This window comes from Salvelinus alpinus, chromosome 5 (assembly GCF_045679555.1).
Source record: "Salvelinus alpinus chromosome 5, SLU_Salpinus.1, whole genome shotgun sequence".
Classification (NCBI taxonomy): domain Eukaryota; kingdom Metazoa; phylum Chordata; class Actinopteri; order Salmoniformes; family Salmonidae; genus Salvelinus; species Salvelinus alpinus.
In genome coordinates, this window is record NC_092090.1 from 24,518,724 (window position 1) to 24,543,027 (window position 24,304).

The 24,304-nt window shown below is 44.7% G+C and overlaps 1 protein-coding gene across 1 annotated transcript in view; it reads right to left on the reverse strand.

The window, feature by feature from the left end:
- The window catches only part of LOC139575274 (protein unc-13 homolog C), a 186,875-nt gene that overhangs the window by 150,776 nt on the left and 11,795 nt on the right, over positions 1–24,304 (reverse strand). The window contains exons 2-4 of the mRNA XM_071400233.1: positions 15,174–19,482; positions 4,123–4,145; positions 3,202–3,251 (exon numbers count right to left, since the gene is read on the reverse strand). Coding sequence (XP_071256334.1) covers positions 3,202–3,251; positions 4,123–4,145; positions 15,174–19,239 — 4,139 coding nt within the window. The 5' untranslated portion in view covers positions 19,240–19,482. The remainder of the gene's footprint in view (positions 1–3,201; positions 3,252–4,122; positions 4,146–15,173; positions 19,483–24,304) is intronic.

Sequence of the window (24,304 nt, forward strand, 5' to 3'; positions counted from 1 at the left end):
GTCGGTCGGTCGGTCGGTCGGTCGGTCGGTCGGTCGGTCGGTCGGTCGGTCGGTCGGTCGGTCGGTCGGTCGGTCGGTCGGTCGGTCGGTCGGTCGGTCGGTCGGTCGGTCGGTCGGTCGGTCGGTCGGTCGGTCGGTCGGTCGGTCGGTCGGTCGGTCGGTCGGTCGGTCGGTCGGTCGGTCGGTCGGTCGGTCGGTCGGTCGGTCGGTCGGTCGGTCGGTCGGTCGGTCGGTCGGTCGGTCGGTCGGTCGGTCGGTCGGTCGGTCGGTCGGTCGGTCGGTCGGTCGGTCGGTCGGTCGGTCGGTCGGTCGGTCGGTCGGTCGGTCGGTCGGTCGGTCGGTCGGTCGGTCGGTCGGTCTGGCTCGGTCGGCTCGGCTCGGCTCGGCTCGGCTCGGTCGGTCGGCTCGGTCGGCTCGGCTCGGCTCGGCTCGGTCTCGGCTCGGCTCGGTCGGTCGGCTCGGCTCGGTCGGCTCGGTCGGTCGGTCGGTCGGTCGGTCGGTCGGTCGGTCGGTCGGTCGGTCGGTCGGTCGGTCGGTCGGTCGGTCGGTCGGTCGGTCGGTCGGTCGGTCGGTCGGTCGGTCGGTCGGTCGGTCGGTCGGTCGGTCGGTCGGTCGGTCGGTCGGTCGGTCGGTCGGTCGGTCGGTCGGTCGGTCGGTCGGTCGGTCGGTCGGTCGGTCGGTCGGTCGGTCGGTCGGTCGGTCGGTCGGTCGGTCGGTCGGTCGGTCGGTCGGTCGGTCGGTCGGTCGGTCTGTCGGTCGGTCTGTCTGTCGGTCTGTCGGTCTCGTCTGTCTCTCTCTCTCTCTCTCTCTCTCTCTCTCTCTCTCTCTCTCTCTCTCTCTCTCTCTCTCTCTCTCTCTCTCTCTCTCTCTCTCTCTCTCTCTCTCTCTCTCTCTCTCTCTCTCTCTGTGGACTGGTAAGGTAGTGTAGCAGACACCTTCAGCAGGTGAGAGGAGACACTTGTCAAAACTGACAGGACACTACTGTGAGCTGGCGAGAGCAGCTTTAAATAGCAGTGACCAGGTGTGTGTGTGTGTGTGTGATATGTTAATGTATGAGTCACTGTTTCTGTGCTGAAACAGACTTGTTAATGTTTGTCTGTCTGTGTGCGTGTGTGTGTGTGTGCATTCATGTGTGTGGTGCAACTAACTCTCACAGTCTCACGTCAGAATTAGACGTTCATCCATGTTTCTGAGAGGCTGGGTGGAGAGAGGCTGGTGTAGAGAGACTGGGTGGAGAGACTGGAGGAGAAGGGCTGAGGGAGAGAAGCTGGGGGAGAGAAGCTTGGTGGAAAGAGACTGGGGGAGAGAGACTGGGTGAGAGAGGCTTGGGAAGAGACTGGGGAGAGAGACGGTGTGGACAAAGACTGGAGCAGAGAGGCTGGCTGGAAAGAGACCGACTGGTGGAGAGAGGCTGGGGAGATAAACTGGGGCGAGAGACTAGGGAAAGAGACTGGGGTAGAGCAACTGGGTGGAGAGAGACTTGGTGGAGAGAAACTGGGTGGAGAGCGACTGGGTGGAGAGAGTCTGGATGGAGAGAGTCTGGATGGAGAGAGGCAGGGGAGAGAGACTGGGGAGAGAGGCTGCGGTAGAGAGACTGGGGGGAGAGGGGGGGCTGGGGGGAGAGACTGGGGGAGAGACTGGGGAAGAAAGACTGGGGGAGAGAGGCTGGGTGTAGAGTGACTGTGGGAGAGAGGCTGGGGGAGAGAGACTGGGGGAGAGAGACTGGGGGAGAGGCTGGGGGACAGCGAGAGAAGCTGGGCCCCGTCAGAGTCAGGGACTGGGCTGGGGGAGAGAGGCTGGGTGTAGAGAGAAAGGGGGACTGGGGAAGACTCTAAAAATAGCTCTTACTAGAGTGTGTTGTAGATTTTGTGACAGGCTTAACAATGGTTTTCCCCTGAGAATAACTATCTAGAGCACCCGTCTTGATTTTGGAACACAGCCAATGACTTCGTGGTGTAAGTAAATACTGTATAACTGAAGTTGCTAGTGCCTCTCTAGTTAAGTATAGGCTAAGTGGAGTGAAGTTTGGACTGGCTGTCTGTGGGTGGGGATGGAAGGCCTGAGGGTTCAGGACCAAATTACAGCTCTCTCCCCCAAAGCTCCGATGTGTTAATCAGCTGCCCACAGAGACATTAAGCAGTCTGCTTCAGCACAGAAACAATGACTCATACATCAACACACACACATAGAGAGAGAGAAACACACACACAGTCAAGCGAGCAAGCACACAGCACAAACAAACAAACACACAGACCCACAGTATATCAACACACATAGTATGTGTGTAGTATGCCAGCCAATGATGGAATGAGTGAGAGAGAGAGAGAGAGAGAGAGAGAGAGAGAGAGAGAGAGAGAGAGAGAGAGAGAGAGAGAGAGAGAGAGAGAGAGAGAGAGAGAGAGAGAGAGAGAGAGAGAGAGAGAGAGAGAGAGAGAGAGAGAGAAAGAAAGAAAGTTGAGGGGTGATTAAACTGAATGATCTGAAGAACAAATGTACAAGTTAGGGAGAAGGAATAGAATCAAAACAGTCCTACCAATCTAGAGCAGACCCGACCCAGACCAAGGTTTGGTGTTTCAAAAGTGTTCTTCGGCTGTCCCGATAGGTGAACCCTTTTTGGTTCCAAGTAGAACCCTTTCATTGTAAAACCCTTTCTGTGGAAAGGAACATGGAACCCAAAAGATTTCTACCTGGAACCAAAAAGTTTTTTTCAAATAGTTCTCCTATGGGGACAGCTGAAGAACGCTTTTAGGTTTTAGATAGCACCTTTTTATCTAAGAATGTATTCCTTATACAGTAGACTACTTTTGTCGAGGGCCCATATGGCTCTGGTCAAAAGTAGTGCACTATGGAATAGGGTGGCATTTGGGACACCCCCCTAGATGCACACCTCTCGTAGAACATTGAAGTGCTTTAATTTACAAATTCAGTTTGTTCATGGACAGAAGATTAACTGTCAAACACCGATTTGAATATAGTTGCTCTCTTGCAGCTGTACGGCTGCATGGGTTGTGGAAAGAAATAACTATTTTAGCTACGCAGACTTTGGGAAACCTTCCATGTTTAGTCGATGTGAATGTCCCAAATGGTACCCTATTCCCTATATAGTACACTACTTTTGACCAGAGCCAGTAGGTCTCTGATCAAAAGTAGTGCACTATATAGGAAATAGGGTGCCATTTGGGACAGTCAGAAGTCACTCACCCTCCGACAGCCTGTAGGCCCAGTACTTTGGGATCCAGCACATTGAGAGGCTGCAGAGAGAAGAGAAGTACAACATCACACAACTAAACATACTGTGGCATGGAACCATTCACAAACAGAAGGTGAGGCAACACAAACACACACACACAGCAAACACACACAACGGAAAACAAAAGCCCAATTTGGAAAAGTACTGTCCATCTGGAGGTCAGATCAGGACAGAAGAATTAAATAAATAAACTACAGAGGGAGGAGAGGAGAGTCGAAGTGTGTGTGTGTGTGTGTGTGTGTGTGTGTGTGTGTGTGTGTGTGTGTGTGTGTGTGTGTGTGTGTGTGTGTGTGTGTGTGTGTGTGTGTGTGTGTGTGTGTGTGTGTGTGAGTGTGTGCGTGCGTGTGTGCGTGCGTGCGTGTGTGTAGAGGCTGAGTAGAGCACAGAGGCAGGGAATGGAGATCCCCCTCAGGGCAAGTTGAGAATTATTCCATTTCAATGTGATTTCCTGAGCTGGTATTCAACACTAAGACAATAGAATGTGTCGTTTGTGGTGTTCAGGGCCACAATTTGTTTTATAACACTTCATCCTCTCTGATCCCTTCCCCACCTAAACACAAACACACACTCAAAACAAACATACATTTGGAAACGGACGCAAGCACACACAGAATCGATGCACACACGTGCACACAGACACGCAGATACACACACACACGCACACAGTACTGAATACAAGACGTTACCACCCAAATCATTCAGAAAAAGAAGGGATAGAAAAACAAAAACAATCAACAGTAAATGTCCACAAGGTACATGTAGCACTTTCAAATGCAACTATGACATGGTCACACACACCTACGCACACACACGGATGGAAAGAGGGAAATCATGTGGGTCGACATGAATTTGATTAAACAATGATTTTAAACCTTGTTGTGTGGTGGAGGTTTTTCTGAAAAGAGAAAGAAGGAAAGAAGCACATAGGAAGTTAGACAGGAGCTTCTTAAACAGTCTGAAACTAGATACAATAATACACTATATGTGGTTCTGTCTCTAAATACATACAGTATTATACATGTGTACAGTCTCATAACTAGATACAATACTATGTGGTTCTGTCTCTAAATACATACAGTAGTATACATGTGTACAGTCCCATAACTATATACAATACTATGTGGTTCTGTCTCTAAATACATACAGTAGTATACATGTGTACAGTCTCATAACTAGATACAATACTATGTGGTTCTGTCTCTAAATACATACAGTATTATACATGTGGACAGTCCCATAACTAGATACAATACTATGTGGTTCTGTCTCTAAATAAATACAGTATTATACATGTGGACAGTCCCATAACTAGATACAATACTATGTGGTTCTGTCTCTAAATACATACAGTATTATAAATGTGTACAGTCCCATAACTAGATAGAATACTATATGGTTCTGTCTCTAAATACATACAGTATTACACATGTGTACAGTACCATAACTAGATACAATACTATGTGGTTCTGTCTCTAAATACATACAGTAGTATACATGTGTACAGTCCCATAACTAGACACAATACTATGTGGTTCTGTCTCTAAATACATACAGTAGTATACATGTGTACAGTCCCATAACTAGATACAATACTATGTGGTTCTGTCTCTAAATACATACAGTAGTATACATGTGTACAGTCCCATAACTAGATACAATACTATGTGGTTCTGTCTCTAAATACATACAGTATTATAAATGTGTACAGTCCCATAACTAGATACAATACTATGTGGTTCTGTCTCTAAATAAATACAGTAGTATACATGTGTACAGTCCCATAACTAGATACAATACTATGTGGTTCTGTCTCTAAATACATACAGTATTATAAATGTGTACAGTCCCATAACTAGATACAATACTATGTGGTTCTGTCTCTAAATACATACAGTATTATACATGTGTACAGTCCCATAACTAGATACAATACTATGTGGTTATGTCTCTAAATACATACAGTATTATAAATGTGTACAGTCCCATAACTAGATACAATACTATGTGGTTCTGTCTCTAAATACATACAGTATTATACATGTGTACAGTCCCATAACTATTCACAATACTATGTGGTTCTGTCTCTAAATACATACAGTATTATAAACGTGTACAGTCCCATAATTAGATACAATACTATGTGGTTCTGTCTCTAAATACATACAGTATTATACATGTGTACAGTCCCATAACTAGATATGTTGTTCAGTTTGGTCTCTAACATGAGTTCAGTTCCTACCAGAATAGATATAGTACTAGATATAGTACTACATATAGCACTATATGATCCAGTACTATAGGTGTGGTTCAGTTCAGTCTCTAACATGAGTTCAGTTCCTACCAGAATAGATATAGTACTAGATATAGTACTAGTTATAGCACTATATGATCCAGTACTATAGATGTGGTTCAGTTCAGTCTCTAACATGAGTTCAGTTCCTACCAGAATAGATATAGTACTAGATATAGTACTAGTTATAGCACTATATGATCCAGTACTATAGATGTGGTTCAGTTCAGTCTCTTACTACAGTACATAGATACATCCATATCTGGTGGTGGTCCTGTTGCTCAGTTACTAGAGCTTTGTGATTTATGTCTATAAATGAAAAGCGCTCTACAAATGCAATGTATTATTATTATTATTATCATTAGCAGCAACGCCAAGGTCGGAGGTTCAATTACTGTAGAGGTCACATACGCATAATAAACTGATACTGTAAGTTATTTAGCAGATGTGAACTCTGAAATTCTGTTAGACATGCTTTTGATGATAGTGTTTTTAATAATGCAGTCACTGCATATTTAACTGACAGAAAATGATTGGCGGTGGACAGCGGTACGCTAACCCAATGATAACTTTTATGTCTCTCCATAACCCTAAAGTAAACTACAAACATCCTTTAAATAAACAGGGCTACACCGGACAGTGTCCTAGGTGTTGAACCGTTGATGATAATGTTGTAGTCTTAAAGAGAAGGCGCTACACAGTACAGGGCAGTGTAATGACTTCACTATTGATCTGCCACTGATAAGTGTCAGCATAATCAAGATCAAATACTGCCACACATAAAAAACAAGTGATACATTGTTGCATCCCATTGCCACCCTATTTCCTATATAGTGCACTGCTTTTGGTCAGGGCCCATAGGTGCCAATTGGGATGCAGTCACTGTGTGAACTAGCATTGTTTACAGAAGGCAGGTCAGCGCTAGCTGCCACTGAGAGACCTCTGTCATCACCGTACAAGGAAACCCCAGACTCTGAACACACTAGGAAACTATAGATCAGGAAAGAGTTCAAACATAACAATGGAAATGCCATGGAAACACCACACGTAACTCATGGGGGATAGATCAAAAATCTCCTCATTGCCGCCCATCAAAGTTAGCCTATACATTTAAGCTATTGTTTAATTAAGTGTATTTAACACTATGTTGGTAAAAATGAGCATACAATGTTTGTATGTGTGTCAACCCCATTACATGTTAATGTGATTGTCACCAATCAAATGCATTACATATAAAAACGACTGCAAATACCACCACCAATTTCTATATGGCTAGCTTATCGAAACGGGAGATTTAGCATATTTATTTTCTCAACCTGAAAGGAAAACTTCTAAATATTATGCAGCATGCAAATCAGATTTTATTAACCATATTGTGTGCCTGTTAGAACACATAAATCATTACAGACTTGACAAATATCCACTTTGTTAAATCATCTTTTTTGAATGGGTGCCAATGACAGCATCCTTGTTCTATCCCCCATGGTCTGCCTTCCATTGATCTCTTCAGCACATGTAAAGAATACATTTTGAAACAACCTGCTAGCCCCAACACTGGACTCAATGTACCTCTTTAGCCATGTTAAGATCAGTGAAGCTACTATGATAGGTACAGCTACTGTAACATAGGAAAAAACTAATGCAGGTCTGCCAAGTATACAGGTACAACTAAGATACAATAGGTGCAGCAAATCTAGATACAGCTAAAATACAATTTGTCTAGCAGCAAATCTGGAAACATAGCACAGCTAGCATAGGTACAGCTAAGATGCAGGAAATCTAGGTGCCACTGACAGCTAAGGCAAATCTGGGTAAGTTCTAGCAAGGTCCAGCTATGCCACTGAGACACGTAATACAAAGAAGTTTTAAAAGGTTATAAAAAAGAACAACTTAAATCACTGGAAAGGAAACAAAACATCATCGATTTTTAAGAGGAAAGCTGATTATGTTGTCAGCAACCTCATTGAGATAACAGTAAATCTAGCTAGTCAGATGCAGAGGAACACTTTTGGTCACACAGGGCATTGATCTGAAGTCAGTGAAGGAACTAGCCTGCTGCAAGCTAACAGTTTAACTAGGAGGCCTAGCAAGCTGCAAGCTAACCATCACCAAGCACGACCCCTCCAAACACCTCTAATTGTATTCGTTACATACACCGTTTACAGCAGGCACAAAAGGTACAGTGAAATGCTTGCATACTAGCCTCAACATTGCAGTACAATATCAATAACAATCAAAAGTCACAGAAAATAACAAGTAATTCGAGTAAAGTAGCATGCATAGTAATAAAACAGATATGTACACAATAGGATATACAGTATAAATGATGAATATGCTAAGTATGACTGTGTTACAAATATGAAGTGGATAGTGTCTTGGTCGCACAGTTGAATAAATAGACTATAATACAACAGAGCATGGCCACAGAGGGCATTGATCCGAAGTCAGTGAAGCAGCTAGCCTGCTGCGAGCTAACAGTTTAACTAGGAGGCCTGCAAGCTAACCATCAACAAGCACTGACCCTCCCCTGCAGGCTAACAACACAGTATGACCAGCAGCTAGCCTGCTGCGAGCTAACAGTTTAACTAGGAGGCCTGCAAGCTAACCATCAACAAGCACTGACCCTCCCCTGCAGGCTAACAATACAGTATGACCAGCAGCTAGTCTTGATGCAGGCTAACAATACAGTATGACCAGCAGCTAGCCTTGATGCAGGCTAACAATACAGTATGACCAGCAGCTAGCCTTCTGCATGCTAACAATACAGTATGACCAGCAGCTAGCCTGCTGCGAGCTAACAGTTTAACTAGGAGGCCTGCAAGCTAACCATCAACAAGCACTGACCCTCCCCTGCAGGCTAACAATACAGTATGACCAGCAGCTAGCCTTGATGCAGGCTAACAATACAGTATGACCAGCAGCTAGCCTTCTGCAGGCTAACAATACAGTATGACCAGCAGCTAGCCTTGATGCAGGCTAACAATACAGTATGACCAGCAGCTAGCCTTCTGCAGGCTAACAATACAGTATGACCAGCAGCTAGCCTTCTGAAGGCTAACAATACAGTATAACTAGCAGCTAGCCTTCTGCAGGCTAACAATACAGTATGACCAGCAGCTAGCCTTGATGCAGGCTAACAAAACAGTATAACTAGCAGCTAGCCTTCTGCAGGCTAACAATACAGTATGACCAGCAGCTAGCCTTCTGCAGGCAAACAATATAACCAGAAGATAGCTTTCCTGGTAACAATACAGTATGACCAGCAGCTAGCCGTCTTCAGGCTAACAATATAACCAGAAGCTAGCCGGCTTCAGGTTAGTAATATAATCGGGTACTGAAGCGCTTCCCATTAGGAGCCTTAGGTTTTGGCCAAATTCTCGACCCCACACCCACACAATTCCAGTCATAGATTTAAAAGCATTGGATTGGCTTAAAAATTGGCTGGAGGGAGTCCATGACGGGAAGTGTGCAACTCCACACTTCGGAATAGTCTGGTGCAGGCTGACAATATAACCAGGTAGGCCTACTGACCCTTCTCACCAGGGTCTGTGAGGCTGGGACTCAATACCAACACACAAATAATTAGAAAAAGTAACAGCGAGAGGGGTGAGAGGGGGGGGACTAGAATAGTAGAGGAAGAGAGAGAAGGGAGCGAGGGGGGAGAAGATAGAGAGAGGAGGGAAGTGAGAGAGAGGAAGAGAAAGAAAAGAGGCAGAGAAGAGAGTTCTCATGACTCATCACACGTTCTCACGCTGATGACATTTAACATAATAATGATATTACAGAAACTATGATAAACAATGAAACAGATTCAGTGCACCATTGCATTAGTTATCGCTGGCGTACCGGACACCACCTCGTGGGACCTCCCGCACAAGGCAGGAGGTTCCACAAGCTCTGGGGACCATTGCACCTGTCATCGATGTCATTTTGACAGTAACCCTCCAAAAAGTAATTCATCAACTGTTTAATTTCCATATGTACTAGGAAGCTAAGTGTTTGTTTCTTGGGCTTCAGGAATGTGACTGAAAAAGTGCCTCAGGCCTTGAAAAGAAAGCATTTAACTGACTGCAAGTATAAGGGGATATCGGTGATCAAATGTTGTGGTCAAGGCTACGACGGTGCCAGTGCAATGAGTGGAGCTTACTCAGGTGTTCAAAAGCTCATTTCAGACCGACAGCCTATTGCTTCTTAGTAGGTCTTTATGAGTTTTAGCTTAGAAAACAATCTCTCCGCAGTAGTAACAGTTACATGGATAGTAAAAACAGCTTGATTGCCATAGCAACATCAGGTAAACTGCAGGGGGAGTGGTGCTTCAAATACAGCAGTTCTGCAACAGCTTTAATTGAGCCTCTCATTATCCTTAATTGCCGGCCTCAACACGTTATGAAAAGAGATTCACTGTATAGGAAGCTCCGGGGACAGGTAATCTGGATACTGGACACTCAATAAATTGCCAGATGCAAACAAATTATCATCTTTAGCAGACAACAGTTCTTGAGGGCTTGAACAAAAAAAGCAGTTTTCGATTTCATTCATACTAGTGAACCTGCATGACCTATCCCTTATCTGTGGTATATCTTGGCATGCATCATTCAAGACTAAGTTTAAATTGTGTGCAGCACAATGGAAATACAGAATAATGAAAAATGTCTCAGGAAAGACTGTCTAGGTTGGCAATACTCAGTATGGAAAACAGTCCAATACCTGGACGTACAGGCCATGATAAAAACATTTGCAGACAAATAAGGAGGACTTCAGGAGATCAGGGGAGTGTTTCAAGTTGGATTTAATTTGATTTCATTTAATTTACCTTGAATATTGCAGCCCATTTGTGTAGAGTATTAGCCAGACAAAACCCGCTGAGTTCAACAATAAATAGTGGCTGAATTTATCCTCAAGTCGACTTCTTTTTCCCTCATTGTTAGGCTATTTTATGTGTAATTTGTATAAAATATTTTTTATAAATAGCAGCTAAATATGGTATATATCTATAGACAGTACACTGCATAAGGAAACAATCGCTAGTAAGCTAGTGTTTTGAGGGTGATTGACTGTATTATTTGGCATTAATAGACTGGTTTTACGCACAACTACTTTCTATCCAAGCTGGGAGGACGGCTCATGTCCTGCAGGTTCAAGTAGCCTATACAGGACAGTTATATTGGTAGCTGATTAGTATGCTGTGGCATCGAACATTTATCTTACAATCTGAAATGTTAGAATTTCCAACTTTAATTACTGAAGAAGTAGTTACATTATTTCCACCAGCCAGCAGTCTAAAAATGGCAGCATTGCGATACCATGCGACACCATGCATAGCTTTGTGAAATGTTAGGTTTAACATGAGATAACGGGGGGCAACTCCGATCTTGCAGGGGGTCCAGAGAAACTGTGTTATGCCAGTGCTAGTTATGAACAGTAGTCTAGTACGCCCTGTCAGTCTGAATGCTTGTAGGATCTGTGGAGTGGTCGTACATGGTAGAAGTAGTGGCTATGTCCATAAATCTGTAGCTACTAAAAATTCAAGTGGGGCCTGCCCAGAATCAGTGGTTTCCCATAGGCTGCAGCACTCAAACTCTCTGCATCATGTAACACCATCACTAAAGGAGTCCAATTGCATTTGGGATGCTTCCTCTTGTGTTGTGGCTGTGGCAGACAGAGGCAGGGAGACGGACTCAAAGCCTCAGCCATTTCCAGTGACAGAGAAAGACAGAGTCAAAGCTATACAGCCATTTTTCCAGGAAGGGAGAGAGAGGGACTCAGAACTACAGCCATTCTCAAGGAGGAAGACGCTCCACGTGAGCTCAGAATCCCTGTTGATAATCCCTCCCACAGCCTAAACCACTGGAACGCTTGCTGCCAGGGACAGACTGGGACCAGAAACCCAAACATACCTGCCAATTTTTACCTTGAGGCCCCCATTATTAGCCAAATAATGATAATTCTGTGCATAAAAACCCAATTTAGACTGGTCCACTTGGCTATAGATGGATCAACACATCTGGCATTTGCCTGACTGTCCTTTGGCCAGTTTGTTTCTGACTACTGCAGATCTGGAGCCAGGGCAGAGCCACAGAGCCAGTCAACTGAGAGTATTGGTATTTGAACAGCAATCTAGGCCCAGAGTTAGTAGGACCGCATCACAACAATTAACATAACACAACTCCCTCTCCTGCTTTCCTTTTTAATGCCACTTTATTTGCAGCTTTTATATATAGACGCTTATAGAATGTGGCACAGTGTGCCAGGACCAGGGTCTGCCTTTCTCTGCCTCTCCCAGGAGAAACCATCCGCAGCCAACAATGGCAGCAGTAGTAGTAGAAAGAGGCTACAGTACACTACCATACAAAACTGATATACATATTTTAAGCAAGGCTGACCTGGTTAGAGAATGCCCTTGGGAGCCCAAATTAGCATCTCAATACAGTAGTGGCAGCTGTAACACTAACACTAACAACAGCAGTGTTAGTAGCAATAGCTGTAGCTGTAAGTAGCTGTAGCTGTATTCATGCATGTACAGTATAGTAGTAGCTGTAGAAATAAAAATAGATTAGGCTATAGCAATTGCAAAATACATTTTAATTACCAATAGAAATAGATGTAGCAATAGCAATATAACTAGAAACAGAATTAGCAATAGCAATAGAATAAACAATAGCAAAATAACTAGCAATAGCAAAATAACTAGCAATGACAAAATAACAAGTAACAACAATAGCAGCAGCATTAGCTGTAGCCATATCTGAACTGGGTAAAATACAAGCGTCTAATACTTTACAATGCTTGAGGTGTGTTTGCTTTAGCTTGCCTGGTAATGAAACCAATTACCAAGGAAAAGTGCAAAGTACACCCCCTGCTAAAAGATCAAGTCTTTGAAAATATGTACTGTATGTATTTATATTTAATATAATGTGTCTATAATAAAGGGGTATGTTGTATCCTACATACCTTACCTAAGATATAGGTGTGAGTATGCTGTATCCATTAGCCTATACTGTATATTTCATTTAGTGTGAGTTTGCTGTATCCAATATACTGTGTACATGATTTACTGCTGTATCTGTGCATGCTGTGTTTGTGTGTATATGTGTGTGTGTGTGTGTGTGTGTGTGTGTGTGTGTGTGTGTGTGTGTGTGTGTGTGTGTGTGTGTGTGTGTGTGTGTGTGTGTGTGTGTGTGTGTGTGTGTGTGTGTGTGTGTGTGTGTGTGTGTGTGTGTGTGTGTGTGTGTGTGTGTGTGCTGTGCTGTGCTGTGCTGTGCTGTGCTGTGCTGTGCTGTGCTGCGAGTGTGTGCTGTGCTGTGAGTGTAGCCGTGCACTATAGCTCCTACCACATGTAGGTCAAGAGCTTGTTCACTTTAAACAAGAGACAGGCTATTCCCCTGGTCCCGCCATAGCTCTGATTTAAAAACCTTTCTTCATTCCACTTAAAACAGTTCATTGTTTGCTTCACTAAATCAATAATAACCACTCATACAGACCCAGAAATCATTTTTCTTTGGCCATATGTTTGTCTGATTAAGCATGCGGTTTTGTCTGTAAACCTGAGCTGCAGAAAAAAGCATTATTCCAGTAAGTAAAATCAGATTCATTAAATCACGTTTTTTGAGGTGTAACAAAACAAATCTAATATTCACTTTAATCAAAATGAGCATTTTTAAGCGAAATAATAATATAATTTCAGCAGGTTTCATGAGACTCCAGCCTTAGTCTAAGGTATACCGGTTGATTCAGCAGATCCCAAGGGGAAATGTAATAGCAGAGCAATAAGACAAATCATATTTTGACATTATTATCAAACTCTTAAAAGTGGGTCAAAGTTCCACTAAAAGCATTGACGGACCTAGTTCACTGAATGGAAAGGGTAATGTGGAGAATAGACCTAGTTCACTAAATGGAAAGGGTAATGTGGAGAATAGACCTAGTTCACTAAATGGAAAGGGTAATGTGGAGAATAGACCTAGTTCACTAAATGGAAAGGGTAATGTGGAGAATAGACCTAGTTCACTAAATGGAAAGGGTAATGTGGAGAATAGACCTAGTTCACTGAATTGAAAGGGTAATGTGGAGAATAGACCTAGTTCACTGAATGGAAAGGGTAATGTGGAGAATAGACCTAGTTCACTGAATGGAAAGGGTAATGTGGAGAATAGACCTAGTTCACTGAATGGAAAGGCTAATGTGGAGAATAGACCTAGTTCACTAAATGGAAAGGGTAATGTGGAAAATAGACCTAGTTCACTGAATGGAAAGGGTAATGTGGAAAATAGACCTAGTTCATTGAATGGAAAGGGTAATGTGGAGAATAGACCTAGTTCACTGAATGGAAAGGGTAATGTGGAAAATAGACCTAGTTCACTAAATGGAAAGGGTAACGTGGAGAATAGACCTAGTTCACTAAATGGAAAGGGTAACGTGGAGAATAGACCTAGCTCACTGAATGGAAAGGGTAATGTGGAGAATAGACCTAGTTCACTAAATGGAAAGGGTAATGTGGAGAATAGACCTAGTTCACTAAATGGAAAGGATAACGTGGCTCCAGGCATGGTAAACACACACCACTTGAGTTTGAGGTTTCGTTTTTAGTTCATATTTCTAAGCTGTCAGAAATAGTGCGTTTTTTTTGCTTTCATTGTCTGAATATCCCTGATGGTCGATGGTAATGGATGGAATCCATGTTGTTCGAGTCTGAGCTAATCTGATTGCATTGTTCCCTGGAACATGGGTGTTGTACCGTTTTAGATCCATTAAATGTTCATGAGGAAGAGACATACTCACAAAAATCAGACAACTCTCCAACTGAAAAAGACCCTTGCATTCTAAAATAAAAATCCATCAGTTTAAGTCAGCTATAAAGTGCTGCACCACGAGGATTATGTTATACATACCTCTAACCCTGACACTAACCTTGCCCACCTTCAAAGAAAACAGTTGTCCCTTCATATTAGCATCAAGCACAAAATCAATGACCAATTCCAGAAGATGCCAGGAGCAAATCAAACAGTCAAAGTCAACCTAAAAGTCCCTGAAATCCCAACACCAGTGGAACAGACGCTTGGGGTTTCCAGGAGCTCAGAGCATACATATTCCACTACAGGCCTCAGTCTGATCCTCAAGGATTCTCTACCAAAGACATGTTCAACTGACACGAATCATTCCACATCTCAACTCAGATAAATGTCTGTGTTCAAATCTCATGGATAAAAGTCAGATAGTACACAAACATATCTATTTTATAGTGCATACTTTACATGTTACTGTACTGTTAACTGTATGACTGATATCCACAGTGGATGATGTAATGACTTTGTTATTACATACATACCATAATTTGAACCTTATGACCTGAACTGAGTAAAACTCTGAGTAATATAGTGTACCCCTTTCTGCACTACACTGGTACAATGCCAAAGATGAGTAAAGAGATAAGATAAAGTGTAGCAGCCTGGTCCCAGATCTGTTTGTGCTGTCTTGCCAGATCCAATGGTCAAACTTGGCATGACAACTACCATAGCAGTTGGTTATACAGTGCGAACCAGATCAGGTTGTAATGTGTAGTAAAGTGTAGTAAAGTGAAGTAAAGTGTAGTGTAGTAAAGTGAGGTAAAATGTAGTAAAGAGAAGGTGTAGCTACCTCCAGCCAGGATCTGCTGCTGCAGCTCGTCCATCTGCTTTCTGTAGGCCCTCAGCGCAGCCTCCTTAAATGTAGGACGGATGCGCTTTTTGGGCGGAGCCTCTGCAGGCATCTCCTCCTTCTCCGGAATGTTTTTGTTCTCATCCTCTAGGTTTTCCGTCCTCTCCGACGCAGATGCTTCGGAGGTCTCCTCCATCTCATCCCCCTCTTCCATGTCCTCCACTAACTCCTCTTCCTCCTCCTCTTCTTCCTCCTCGTCAGGCTCCTCCACCTCAACATACTCCACCATGGCCTCATACTCTGCTGTGTCCTCTGCCGTGTCCCCCGTCATGGCATCATCAATGTAATCCTCACTGTACTCCTCGTCGTACTGCTCGTCCAGACTACAGTCATACTCCAGAACGACTGCAGCCTCCTGGGTGGCCTCAACTTCCTCAGAGTCCTCGTAATCCTGGGTGGTAGCCTCATAGTCTTCAGAGACATAATCCTGAGAGGCATCAGGATCATAATCCAGTATGGGCTCCTCAAACTCCTCTGTCTCTTCTGTGTCGTTGTCGTTGGACCGGTTCTCCAGGTTGGCCAGGACCTGCTCCATCACCCCGACATAGGCGGTCTCGTTGTCCTCCAGCTGGTCACCAGCGGCAGCCTCATCTTCATCTTCAGCCTTGTAGACGAAGGAATCTGTGTAGACGTCTGAGTCGATGGTGGTGCTAGAGTCGTTGGCCGTGGAGGTGGACAGTGTGCGGAAGCGGCCCATGAAGGAGCCTGAGTCTGGGGGTGGCTCCGGGGGAGCGGCACTAGGTGGAGGGCCTGACTTCCACACCACTTCCAGGGCTGATTTTGCCTTCTTCAGGGTGGAGCCGAACCCAAAGCTGAAGGACGGAGCTTTGTCGGTGAGGTCGATGCTGAGGCGGCTGCTCCAGGACTTGGGCACCTTCTCTACAACTTTCTCGGACCGGATCTCGCTCTGGCTACGGTACATGGTGGATGACTTGGCCTGGCTCGGTTGGAAGCTGTGTTTGACATCAAGCTCAGGGAATGTTTGGGTGGATAGTTCAGGGGCTTCTTTAGCTGCCATTTTAGGAAGCGTGTTAGATGCCCCTTTAGGAACCATTTTAGGTGTCTCTTTTGGACGAGTTTTAGAAGTGTTGTTGGGAAGTATTTTCACAGCCTCTTTTGGACTTGTTTTGGGAGTGTTTTTCGGACTTGTTTTGGGAGTTTCTTTTGGGCTTGTTATGGAAGTGTCTTTCAGAGGAGTTTTAGGAGCCTCTGTATGAATAACTTTAACAATTTCTTTCGGAGGTGTTTTAACTTTCTCTTTAGGAATCATTTTGGCTGTTTCTCTTAGTTTAATAGTTTTAGCAGCCTCTTCAGCAATTGATTTAGCAACCTCTTTTGCCGGTTTAGATGTCACTTTATAAATAGTGTTAGAAACCTCTTTAGGAATAGTTTTAGCAACCTCTTTAGGAATAGTTTTAGCAACCTCTTTAGGAACAGTTTTAGCAACCTCTTTAGGAACAGTTTTAGCAACCTCTTCAGGAACAGTTTTAGCTAACTCTTTAGGAGGTGTTTTAGCAACCTCTTTAGGAATAGTCTTAGCAACCTCTTCAGGAACAGTTTTAGCTAACTCTTTAGGAGGTGTTTTAGCAACCTCTTTAGGAATAGTCTTAGCAACCTCTTTAGGAAAAGTTTTAGCTAACTCTTTAGGAGGTGTTTTAGCTTTAGGAGCTGCTTTAGAAGTTTCTTTAGGAAGCGTTTTAGCAGTCTCTTTAGCTTTAGGCTTATGGACAGGCGGGGTTACAACAGGTTCTTTCGCTACGATAGGGGCTGTATAAAGAGTAGTGGGGGGAGCACTACCCAGCCGGGCACTCTCCAGTCGGGTGATCTCCAGCGGGGCGGTGTCCAATAGGGTGCTTTCCACCATATCCAACATGAAAGTCTCCTCTCCTTCGAATGCCAGGTCCACCTCCTGACACTTGGTGATGTTCTCAGGGAAGCCAGGGATGGCAGCTGGGTCAAAGGGGCTGCTGACCTCAGACACCAGGTTCTGCTCTGTGGAAGCGTCCAGCCCGGAGTCTGCTCCCTGCTCCAGGTGAGGCCAGTCCTTCCATGGGGAGAGGTCTCCCTGCAGAGACAGCTGTGAGCCGCTGTAATGGCTCCTATCCCCAGACATGCAGACCAGCCCATTGCTCACCCCACTGTCGATGGTCTCGGTGGTCTCGGCCTCGTTGGGCTCAGCGTACGGAGGGTTCTCCTGGCTGAGGGTCTGGCTGGCGTACCACGATGATGCCATGTCCTCCTGCTTCCTCTGCCACAGCTCCTGGTCTGAGGAGGATAGTAGAGAGCTGCCATTGGGCCGGCTGAAGTACTGGCTTTCTGAGAAGTCTTCAGAGTAGGACTGGCAGAGCTTGGAGCAGTCAGACTCGGAGCGGCTGAGCTTGGGGGTGGAGTAGTCGCTCTGAGAGAGCCAGCCGGGGGTGAGGTCACCATAGTAGGGCTTGGAGGCTTTGTCAGACTCATCATAGGAGTCATCAGCATAGTGAACTGAGGCAGAGTAGCCAGCCTCATCCGCAGACCGGCTACCGTGCTCATGGTGACCGTGCCTCTTTTTATCTGCTTTATGTTTGTGAACAGGCTTAGACACCACCATTGCATATTTGTTCCTGTTTAGTTCATCTAGCTCCTTGTCACTGTCCATAGAGTCCCAGTCATCACTCTCAGCTTTGTCCTTGGCTGAGACCTTAATGTCCATGCTCTCGTAGGTTTGAGAAGAGGACATTGCTCCTTTATCTTTCTTTTCCTTCACGTCATGAGTCGTTAAGCTATCAGTGGATACAGATATACCAGTCCCCTTCAGTTTGTAGCATTTTTTCAAAACTAAATCTCTATCTGAGGGGGTTGAGAATATTACAATAATAGGCCTAGGTTTTGCATTGGAACATTCTCTTTGCTGCCCTAACCGATGGGCTAGCTCTATTTTAAGTGTTTTATGTGCTTCAGCAAATCCCATTTTGTCCTTTAGAATAAGATAGATGAGACTCTCAGTTTTCTCCAGCTTCTCCTCAGGGACGTTTATGAACCTCAGGCTGGCCTTGTTGGCCTGGTGGCTGACCTGCTTGATGTAGTCGTGGATGTCTCGCGTCTCTCTCCGGGACTGGACGAAGCCAGTACGCAGTTGTTCGATCTCGGTCTGCACCACCTCCACGCTGGAGGAGATCTCGTCGATGGAGTTCTTCAGGGCGTTGACGTGTCCCCTGAGCTCTGAAAGCTCTGTTTCGATCTGGCTGATGCCCTGCAGCTCCTTAAAGATCATCTCCATCACATCCTGGGTTTGGTTGATGCAGCCTGTAGAGCTGGAGCCGGCTTCTAAGGCAGAGGTCGACTTCTGCTGTCGCCCAGCCCGGTCCAGGGACTTGCTCCGGATACCCAGGGTCTTCCTCCAGTTGCTCACCTCGGAATCCGAAGACACGCACTCCTGACTCTTTTTCCATTTCCTCAGCTTGCGTAGCGCGCCAAGTCGGAGAGTGTGCAGACTTGAGCGCTCCACCCTCTCACCCTCTGAGCTGCCATCGGAGGGCGCCAGACTAATGAGGCTCTTCCTGTTCCGTCTCACTGGCATGGTGTGAGATTTCTGCTCATCGAATCTACGCACAGGTTTGGCCTCGCTCAGGGAGTCAGAGTATTCGCTACTGATGGAGAGGATCTCCTGGAAGATACTCTCATTATTGTTCAGCAGAAGAGCGTTTTTCGGGAGTCCGTTCGCTATCGCTACACGGTAACTGAAAGTCGGTGAGAGAGATGAGCAGTCGTTTTTTCCGTCGTCTAATTCAAGAGAGATGTTACGCGCCGAAGAGCATTTGCTGATTTTTTTCACTGTGGTTTTCAGAGTGGTGGAGAGTGTCGTCGTCAGGTTACCTTGGTCACGCAAATCAGTGGTGGTCAATTTGGGCTCTTTATTGTCGCTACTCTCTTTCTTCTTTGTGGGATTCGCCAATTTCTTTGTAAACATTCCTTTGCAAATCTTCACGATGTAAGATGATAGGGTCTGGAGCAGGGCAGAAACCATGGAAGGCAATGCTTTGAGAGGTGTCTATTAAAGATGCAGTGGAGCAGCTTTGCTCGGACTGAGGAGCCAGCGGTGTTGGTGGTGGTGGTGTTGGTGGAGGAGGGACGGTGGAGGGAGCGTCAACCCCCAGTTAGACACACTGCTTAGATGAGCTTGTGTCAAAACTCCAACTCTGTATATCCGAGTGGTGGATGGGAATCACTGTGAAATCCACTGGCTCTCCACAGAACCAGACGCATTGCTCTGCAAAAAGAGAGAAACAATGGGAACTGTTAGTAAAGGCATAGAAGAAAGATACTGTAGCACATAGATACTATAACAGAGATACTCTAGCATAGATACTATAACAGAGATACTCTAGCATAGATACTATAACATATTGGAACTATAGAACAGATGTACTATCGCACAGACATAATTTTGCACAGTGATACTCTAGCACACAGACATTCCAGCACACACAGATGTACTAGCACACAGATATAATACTACACAGATATACTAGCACACAGAAATACTAGCACACAGAGATACTAGCACACAGAGATACTAGCACACAGACACTCCAGCACACACAGATGTACTAGCACACAGATATACTACTACACAGATATACTAGCACACAGACACTCCAGCACACACAGATGTACTAGCACACAGATATACCACTACACAGATATACTAGCACACAGAAATACTAGCACACAGATATACTAGCATACAGAGATACTAGCACACAGATATACTAGCACACAGATATAATAGGACACAGATATACTAGCACACAGATATACTAGCACACAGATATGCTAGGACACAGATATACTAGCACATAGAGATACTAGCAGACAGATATACTAGCATACAGGTATACTAGCACACAGAGATACTAGCACACAGATATGCTAGGACACAGATACTTTATCATCAGATAATATAGCACACAGAGATATTAGGATTGGACAAAGCAAGAAAACAGCAATGCTCTTATCATGAAGAAGGATTAATCTGATATCATTGAGGTGAAACCCTGCGCAGTGATCCACACACAAAAATCCATAATATCTACAGTTTCACACTAAGAAAATCGTCACAGGCTCACTGTGGACCGTCAAAGACTGTAGTAGGGATGGGATTCACACAAGCCACAACCAATGAGTATGCTTGATTTAATTTGGGTAAAATAAAGGAAGAGGTCCATGCATCACAACAAAAATCAATTTAAGTGGACTGTCCACCATTAGAATCTTCTGCTAGTGCTTTTATGGTGAAGTGTGTGTGTGTGTGTGTGTGTGTGTGTGTGTGTGTGTGTGTGTGTGTGTGTGTGTGTGTGTGTGTGTGTGTGTGTGCGTGTGTGTTTGCGTGAATGTGTAGGCTGTGTGTGTATGTGTGTGTGTATGGATTTCTCACTGTCAATAGTGGCCACATTGATACGCATCCTTTTTACAGCAGGAGGCAGGCTATAATTACTTCAGTAGTTAAAATGCTCTGATACACCACATCACACACACACACACCACACACACACATACACATCATAAAGCTCCAACACACAATGTCCCCACATACTGCTGTGGAGGCCTGGATCTCTTGCTCGCCCGAGGTAAATACACAATTACACTCTAACCACGCTCTGACACTGTGTTAATCAGGATAAAATAACTAGCTATATTTTATTCATCTCAAATTAGAGACTCACTGAAATGAGTGGGTCTGAACCCAGTGACTGTGTCTAGATAGTACTGCGTATGCATGGTTTGATGTGTTCGATATAGTAACGTCATTACTCCCTGACCCAGATCAGTCCTGGTACCTCTACTGGGGCAGACTGAGATATGTCCTGTTTCTGACCCATTACACACCATGCCCCCAGAGGCTGGTGCTTTCTATTCCGGCTCACAAAGATCACTATTATAGAAAGGTATGGGGGAAATACTGTACATATTATCGTTATTAAGATTTACATTATGAGAGTTGATCATTGAAGTAATAGGTCTTATTATTGCCATAGGGCTCTAAGGCAGAAGTAGAGCACTACGATCATTGAAATAACAGGGCTGAGGGCTTTAGCTAATAGTAGTGCAATAATAAGGGAATAAGGGAATAGTGTGCCAATTCAGATTTACCCCAGAACTGTGGGATTAGGTGCCCTGACTGAGCAACACAGGGATGAACCACAAAGCCTCTCTCTCTGGATGGTATTCTGAAATTAGATCCATGCGTTTATCTTGAGTTTTCACTTAAGTCTCCCGTTGTCCCACATCAACGCATGCCTTACACGAAGGTCCAAATTGTGAACGCTTATCTCAATCCCGAATCAGGTCCCCCGTGATTGGCTACCTGTGAAAGGCTGGCGAGGGGTGGCTGGATCTGATTGGCTAGCTGTGAGCAGCTAGCTAGGAGTGGCTGGATTCGATTGGTTGGATGCGATTGGCTAGTTGTGAACGGCTAGCTGTGAGCCAGTAGCTATGAATTGCTGGATGTGATTGGTTAGCTGTGAACGAGTAGCTTTGAATTGCTGGATGTGATTGGCTAGCTGTGAGATGTTGGTTGTGATTGACTGTCACTGGCCAGGAGAGGCAGCCAGTGAGAGGGGACTGTTGTGGAGCGTAAGCCGGCAGCTGCTCCACATTAGTTCAGGGGTTTAACCACTGATGCATTCATAGTCTTATGACCACAGAGACAGACTCTCTTTCTCACACACACACACACACACACACACACACACACACACACACACACACACACACACACACACACACACACACACACACACACACACACACACACACACACACACACACACACACACACACACACACGATGCTCACGTGAAATGGGCTGTGAAACATAGCATCAGCATTAGCCTTTACTGCTGGGCTGTGACTGTGAGCCAGTAGGTCTAACAACATGGGCTGGGTCGCTTGGCTTCAACAACAGACCATTTTGCATTCAACAGGCGTGCTACTTTATATGGTGATATCTAGGAGATTATTTCAGATGTTACTTTCTCAATGTGCTTTTCAATGTGTACTGAACAAAAATATAAACACAACATGTAAAGTGTTGGTCCCATGTTTCATGAGCTGAAATAAAAGATCCCCGAAATGTTCCATACACACAACAATCTAGTGAGCGTTTCTCTTTTACCAGCTGACAAGTGTGGCATATCAAGAAGCTGATTATACATTACACAGATGGACCTTGTGCTGGGACAATAAAAGGCCACTCTAAAATTTGTCACACAATACAATGCCACAGATGTCTCAAGTTTTGAGGGAGCGTGCAATTGGCGTACTGACTGCAGGAATGTCCACCAGAGCTGTTGCCGGATAATTTAATGTTCATTTCTCTACCATAAGCCGCCTACAACGACGTTTTATAGAATTTGGCAGTATGTCCAACCGACAACGTGTAACCACGCCAGACCAGGACATCCACATCCGGCTTCTTCTCCTGCGAGATTATCTGTGACCAGCCACCCGGACAGCTGATGAAACTGTGGGTTTGCTCAACCAAATAATTTCTGCACAAACTGCTCATCTGTGTGCTCGTCGTCCTTACCAGGGTCTTGACCTGACTGCAGTTTGGCTTCGTAACTGATTTCAGTGGACAAATTCTCAACTTGATGGCCACTGGCACAACTGCATTTTATGGATGGTAATTCGAATGCACAGAGATACCGTGACGAGATCCTGAGGCCCACTGCCGCCGCAATCACCTCATGTTTCAGCATGATAATGCACGGCCCCATGTCGCAAGGATCTGTACACAATTCCTGGAAGCTGAAATGTCCCAGTTCTTCCATGGCCTGCATACTCACCAGACATGTCACCACCAATTGAGCATGTTTGGGATGCTCTGGATCGACGTGTACGACAGTGTGTTCCAGTTTCCGCCAAAATCCAGCAACTTCGCATAGCCATTGAAGTGGAGTGGGACAATATTCCATAGGTCACAATCAACAGCCTGATCAACTCTATGTGAAGGACATGAGGCAAATGGTGGTCACACCAGATACTGAATGGTTTTCTGATCCAAGCCCCAACTTTTTTTTAAAAGTATCGGTGACCAACAGATGCATATCTGTATTCCTAGTCATGTGAACTTCATAGATTAGGGCCTTATAATTCATTTATATTGACTGATTTACTTATATGAACTGTAATTGTTGAATGTTTCATTTACATTCTTTTCAGTGTATTTAGTAACGTAAGGAGCTAAAGAGCCTGGTGTAGGGATTACGTATCTGTAGAATTAACATAAAACCTCCATATAAAGTCTCTGTAGGCTACAAATACAGCCCACATATTGCACATATGAACCCTTGCAAAAAATAAACATTTTCAGTTTAGTAAAATGTTGGTGATATGACATATTTCTAGTTGTATAGTCAATATAAGTGTTGGTATTACAAAGCTACAGCCTGCAACTAGAACCTCAGAATGTGTTGTCCCTAATATAATATAAAGGGAAACAACTGTCAATACAGATGTGTACTAAGATCTGTTACAGGGTGGGTCCCAAATGGCACCTATTCCCTATATCCTGTAGTGTGCACTACTTTTAATTAGAGCCCTATGGTACACTATATAGGGTATATGGTGCCATTTTGGATGCACACACAGTGCTGGGCTGTGACTGATTGACACTGCTCCTTCTCCAATGTAATGTGACTGTAATGCAATTGTCTTCTCTGAGAGGTCAGGGTTCTCCTGTTCTCCAGGGCTCCATCCCACACTGCCCCCTATTCCCTACATGGTGCACTACTTTTAACCAGGGCTAGGATCAAAAGTAGTGCACTATGTACGGAACAGGGGGCCATTTGGGACGGAGCCCTGTTCACCACTCATCCGTGGGATGTTCTGCCTGGACTCTGGCCAGACAGACCTGCAGTCCAGGGCTCCTTTTCCAGACCCAGATTAAGCCTATCACTCCTGGACCTCAAAACACTCACTGTCCCAGGAGGACCACTTTGGAAAGAATTGTTTTCATTAATACGTTCATGTGCTATCCTCTGGGACTGGGATCAAATACTCTACACTTACCTTTCTTGTTATGTACG